The sequence below is a fragment of the Cajanus cajan genome, chromosome 2 (genome assembly GCF_000230855.2).
Source record: "Cajanus cajan strain Asha chromosome 2, NIPB_CcT2T_4, whole genome shotgun sequence".
NCBI classification, from domain to species: Eukaryota; Viridiplantae; Streptophyta; class Magnoliopsida; order Fabales; family Fabaceae; genus Cajanus; species Cajanus cajan.
Window position 1 is genome coordinate 64,636,933 of NC_138518.1, and position 6,410 is coordinate 64,643,342.

Consider the following 6,410-nt stretch of genomic DNA (forward strand, 5'->3'; position numbering starts at 1 on the left):
CTAATTTTGTCTAATTTATTTAAATTTCACTTTCTTAGTCAATTAAACATCTATTCCTATTTAAGAATCCTAATTCTTTAAGTGAAATTAAAGAGAACTAAACCTTAAAGTGGATATTTATAGCGGTAGCATGTATCTAAATACTATTTTCTAGCTTCAAGAAATACAAAGATTTGTGTCCGATAATAAATTCATAAAAAATATAAAAAAAAATTCATTCACAATATAAATCACGTATAAAATTTTGCTAATAATTTTGGTAATCATTGATTTAGCGAATAAAATTAATTGTGTTAGACTGAAATTATAAAATAAATGTAAGAAATATATTTGTTTGATATCACTTATAATTCTCACATCACTTAAGAGTTGAAATCAATATAGTAGTTTATTATAAGCATATTTTTTTTTTTTTACTTCATCAAAATATTTTTTTAAGATAAAATTGTGATGACTCACTAAGATCCAAAGTAGATGATACCTTAGATGTAGTGACCATAGGGATGTTCACAGATCAATTTGAGTTAAGTTTGACTAATCTTGTTATCTAATTCGATAAAAAATATATTTGGATTAGAATTATGTAATTTTTTTTTTGTCAAATCCAACTTGATCATAAATGAGTTGAATTTATCACGTGTAATGCGACACATTCTACTTCACATACCATAATAATAATAATAATAATAATAATAATAAAATAACAATACTTGTCATAAATAAAAACATCGTGTTCAACATGGAAAGCATTACATCTTATCTCAAGCTAAAACAACAAAACTAACAAAAATTATATTAAAATAATGATTGTCTCAAAATGTAACAAATAGAAATAAACTCTTAATTAAGTCTTGATGTCACATCCTATCAGAACATAACCTATTAGTAAGGATGAAGTCACATCACCAACATCCTCAACATTATGTTAAAGATTACCTACAACAAAACCAAAAAATAAAAACAACACAAAAAAATTAGGAGTGAAAACATCTCACTTGGTGTATAACATATACATGTCATAATTATGCATAACATAATAAGTCAATACAATAAATCGTTTATGTGCACTATCACTACAAGAAAAATCAACATTATCTACGGAAAAAATCCGTAGATAATGATGAAAATCCGTAGATAACTGATAATTATCTACGGATTATCTACGGAAAAAAATCCGTAGATAATAAGGTCGTAGATAACGTTATCTACGGAAAATTTTCCGTAGATAACGTTATCTACGGATTTTATCTACGGATATAGAATTTATCTACGAATGCGTTTAGCTACGGAATTTATCTACGGATGCGTTTATCTATGGAAATTTCCGTAGGTAACTTATCTACTTCCGTAGGTAACTTATCTACGGAAATTTCCGTAGGTAACTTACCTTTCCACACCAATCTTTATAAATAGTTTTACCTGGTTAGAAATATTAATAAAATCACTTCTCAGGGAAAAAAGCATAAGCAGAGAGCTGATATGAATTACAGGGAAAATAAAATGGAAATGAAGTTTGGCTAATGTTTCAATACATGCAAGCTTTAATTGAGGGACCAATTCCCTGTACCGTTCCAACACTTCTTCAAAACCATGACAAAATCTATCATCATAACAGAAACTAAAAACTTCCTGGTCATTTGTTGATGCTGCCAATACGAAACCCACACACAATATAACTCATTAGCACATTAGACTAGGTTGATGAAATAAAAATGACAATCAAAGCCAAGGTCAGATACAAAAAGAGCAAGAGAATATAATAAAAATGTTTTCACAATTAAGAAAAAAGTGATTTATAATATAAGGATTTATTAACAAATATTTTGTTAATCTCTCTTACTCTTCTGTTGTATTCACATTTGTTTTCACTAAACATCCGAGCTGCTTCTGAATTTGCTGGAGAGTTAGGATTTGGGTCGCAAAGCAACGACTGCAATAGGAAATCCAGTTTCATGTGAACAGAAAATATTCAGAACAATGCAAAAAAAATGCATTCTATCAAAATGCTTACTAATTTGTTGAGTGATGGAATTAAAAATGAATACAATAAATTCTTATGGTTTTCTATTTAAGAAGGAAAAAATCTGACATTACAAAACAATGAAGTTATAAAAAATAAGGCCATATGAGCTCTTTCATAACTTCACAGAAGCATAAATTCAATGCCAACATTAATAGTCTTAAAGCAATGTCAAAAGATAGAGGATAACTAGGACCTGAATTGAGGTAAGTATTGCAGCTACATCATAAATTGGGCTCCATTGATTTTGTAAAATGTCCAAGCATATGCTTCCATCTGCGTAAATGAACTAGTCAAAAGCAAATAGTACTATTCTCTTGCAGATACACTGATCCATTGGAAGAAACTACGAAACAATATTGAAAACCAAGAACAAACACAACCACTTGGAATGATTATGTAAGCCAATTTTTTTTTTTTTTTTTTTTATTTTGGTGTAGAATGTAAGCCAATATATTATGCACAATTACCATTTCAAGTAGTTATTCTTCATTCATGGTAAATAATTTCACAGTAAGTTCCACATTAGAAAGTCTCCAAAACTATTTGTTATGAGTCTTACAACTGGCACCATGGCACAGAAGCTAGGAGTCAAAAAAAAAGAAATGTAGAGAAATTTTGGGTATTCTTATGGGTTAGGAGTTATGAAATTCGAGGAACTCTACTTTTATTATAAAAATTTCCCAAACAGAGACGGGTATAGAGAAAAGGACCACTTCATTCTTTGTTCATGTTATCACATAAAGTTTAGCATGTATTTATTAGAGAATGGATTTTTTTAAATATTTTAAAAAATATATGTATAGCTTAATTTAAATCAGGACAGAAGTAAACAACAACATATGTTTTATTTCCTAAATAACTTCTCTACGAGATGTTGCAGGAAGACAAAAATTCACCACCAACGAAGTTCAAAAAATGTTTCTCCAGGGAATTCCCAAATCCAAATTGATTTGGTGGATTTAAATAATGATTTTCAGTTCTGTTTAAAGTTGGATAGTAACCCTTGGGTGCTGAAACATAAATAGTTCAAGTGGTTGGCATTTCAATTTCATTATGTGATTGCAGGGTCCTATACATTTTGGCTCATAAAGAAGCGTAAAGTTGTGTGTAGGGTTTACTTATATTCAGTGTAGCACAAGGTTGATTCAATTAATTTTCATGAAACTCAACCCACCAAGCCTTTATTACATATTTTATCTAGAATTAAAGGTTACAACCCAGCAATGTCACAACCACTTGGGTTATAATGAATTCTTCATGTTAGAATTGCATGTATGCATGCAACGCTAGAGGATAGAAGCTACGCATGAACAAAATAAATTAATTATAAGTGCTATAGCATAGGTACTTGCATTAAGTACAAAGAAGTAGCCTCTTTACTGCACCAAATATCAATACTAGACAATACAACACAAAAATAACACTTACGCAATAGAGACCAATTCCTTCAATCTCTCTAGATCTACAGCTTTTTTTAAAGGTGTCATCCCATAACGCTTTTGTTCCCTGGAAGCAAGCTATTTAGAAAGAGTAACTAAAATAAATAATGTTAATAAACATTAATTAAGTATCACTCACTTAATTTCATTTCTTCGCTGAATATCCTCCTCCTTTTTTTGTAATTTCTTCACCTTTTCCTCAACAAAAAAATCAATGGCACTCCCAACATCTTGATTGTTCATTCGCAATGCTCTTTTTGCATCAAGTTCAAAGAACCCCATGCTCATAACAAGTGATAGGGCTTCATCTGGCACTTGCAGCTGCAACAAAAACAAGACATTGATTACAAGAGGAGAAAAGTACAAAATGTCTATTTGGCTGGACAGTTAAGTTCTTTCTCTTCCTTCTTTGAAAGATAAAAAGGGTGTAGGGGGCATACAAAAAAAAAACACAGTCTATTTCAAAAAACCTGAAGCCAGAGGGATTTTCAATATCTACCGGTAGTGGTGTCTTTAAAATTTAAAATTAGTAATGCTGAATTCTGAATGTTATAGGAGCTTGAGCTTGAGTTGATCTTTATCTCATTGAAGTGCATCTTGTAAGACTATGTTATATGTCACAGCGACCAATAACCATAGCAATGAAACATGGAGACCAAAAAATAGAACAGAAGCATAAAATTTTGACTTTCTTTCTTCTACCCAATTAATTTTTCAAAATATGCTATAATACTTTAATCACACCTGGACAAATTTTGCTCTTGCAAATCCCAATGCTTTTCTTGATTTCTCCAACTGCCCAGTATGATATGCCACCACCCCTTCAAGCAGCTCTACTCTCAAATGCCTGTGAATGAAGGCAAATTAATCAGCTTACAAGTTGAAGAAGCTCTATAAGCTAAAACTAGTTTATGCATACATTAAAAATAAGACTTTGCAGAAGCTAATAAGAAAAATGGAACCCTAGGCCCGCTGAAGGACTCCACGGTGCTGCTCATGCCGCTGGTGGTGGGCCGGTTCACCTGGACCACGGGCTCGAACTTGGAGAAGCCGTGGGCCTGGTAGAGGGGAATCTGGTCGGACTCAGGCCCGCGAAAGGATGGGGCGGTGTTGTCGTAGGACGGGGCAGCATCCTCGGTGGAATCGAAGGTGTCGAGCCAGACGAGCGACTTCTTCCAGGGATCTCGAATCTCGACTGCGAAGCGACCCCAGGGGCGCTTCTTGACGCCGTGAAAGCGCGTCTCCTTGGGCAGAGGGTGGTGGTGGGCGGCGACGGCTCTCCCTCGGTGCATCTGGGTGTGGAGGGTGCAGAGAGTGGTTGTTGGGAGGAAGAGCAAGAACCACCAGGACGGTAGGTTTATTGCTCTTCTACAAGAACCATCAGGACAAGAGGAATGGGTTTGGGTGATGTGGCAGAGGAAGGCAAGGGAGTCAGAGGGAGAGGCAGCAACGACGGTGTAGGAGTGGAGGAGGGAGTTGGGGAAGCGGGGGTTGGAGGAGGAGGTTTGGGGATTTGAAGAGAGGGAGAGGAGGAGGGGGTTGGTGTTTGTTTGGAGGGAGAAGGGGTTAGGGTTCGCGATTGCGGAGCGGAATGAATGAGTAGGGTTTTTAGTTTTTACACTCCATTTCTTCCCCTTATTTATTTATTTATTTGTTTTACATTGTACATTACCCTTCTAGTACTGTAATAATTTTGATTGTTTAGGGCTAATACGTGGAAATAATTTTTCTTCCAGTAAAAAAACTAAACATATGACTCTCTCTCTATATCATGTTAGGGATCAAAATAAGTTAATTCATACTTGGAATATATATATCTGATTTATTATTTATTATGAATTTTCTATAGGTCTAACCTTTTAAAAAATTTAGTCTATCTTAATAAAAGTCTATTATATATTAATGATATTAATAAATTTAACTTTTTAAAAAAATTAACAAATTTATTTTCAAATATATTATTACGAGTATTTTTTAATTTACGTGATAAAAATATATTTTTCCTCGTTATCATTAAACAGGTTTCCCGTAAACATGATCAAAACATTCTTATTTTATCTCTTTCTCATAAACAGGTTTTCCGTAGAAACTCATAGAGCACTTTAATACATATCAAAACATGATCATTCTCAAAATCAACCACATATCTACACATCACATCCAACAAGAAGCCCAACAGAATAATCAAAAGGCAAAATAGAAAACGTTTAGAACGACCTGTTCCAAAACTAGAACGGCCCGTTTTAAAATCACATTTTACCTGCAACGCCCATATTTGGAATGGCCTATTCCCAAATCTAAACGGCCCGTTCTGGCTTCGCATTTTACTCATATAATCATGTGTTGGAACGACCCATTCCAATCTAATCTTTATAAGCCATTTTTGTAGTCTAGAATGACCCATTCTAGTTTGAGATTGACCCGTTCTTGGTTACTAAAAATCAAAATATTATCCAAAAAGTATTATAATAAATAATGAAATTAAATTAATTAAATCTTATAATGGTTATTAGTATCAAAGAAATTGCTCTAGATTTTAGATTTTATTTATTATGTTTTATAATAAATAAAATCCAATATTAAATCAAAAGATTATAACAATCATAATTCAAATCCAGGTAAATATCTTTCATAATCAAAAGAAATCTAATATTAAATCAAAAGATAATAAAAATTATAACTAAAATATTTATAAAATTTCTAATATTAAATTTAGTATATATTAAAATTAATTAATTAAATATTTGTATTTAAGAAATTATTACAGATTTTAGATATATATTTTAAAGTTTTTATTTTATTAAATTAATTAAAATTTAATTATATTTTATCACTTTTTAATCAAGTGAGTGAATGATAATGAATTAACTAAAATTCTAAAATATATTTTAATTAAAAATAATTTTTTGGTAAATATGGTAACTAAAAAGTATTATAATAAATAATTA

General features: G+C 31.8%; 1 protein-coding gene across 1 annotated transcript; it reads right to left on the reverse strand.

The window, feature by feature from the left end:
- Positions 1-1,492: 1,492 nt before the first annotated feature.
- Positions 1,493-5,105, reverse strand: LOC145954462 (ethylene-responsive transcription factor 3-like). The gene is made up of 5 exons (XM_083068694.1): positions 4,207-5,105; positions 3,602-3,783; positions 3,452-3,529; positions 2,217-2,296; positions 1,493-1,930 (listed from the first exon to the last, which is right to left on the reverse strand). The coding sequence occupies exon 1, from the start codon at positions 4,752-4,754 to the stop codon at positions 4,383-4,385; it is 372 nt and encodes a 123-aa protein (XP_082924820.1). The 5' UTR covers positions 4,755-5,105; the 3' UTR covers positions 1,493-1,930; positions 2,217-2,296; positions 3,452-3,529; positions 3,602-3,783; positions 4,207-4,382.
- Positions 5,106-6,410: the final 1,305 nt, after the last annotated feature.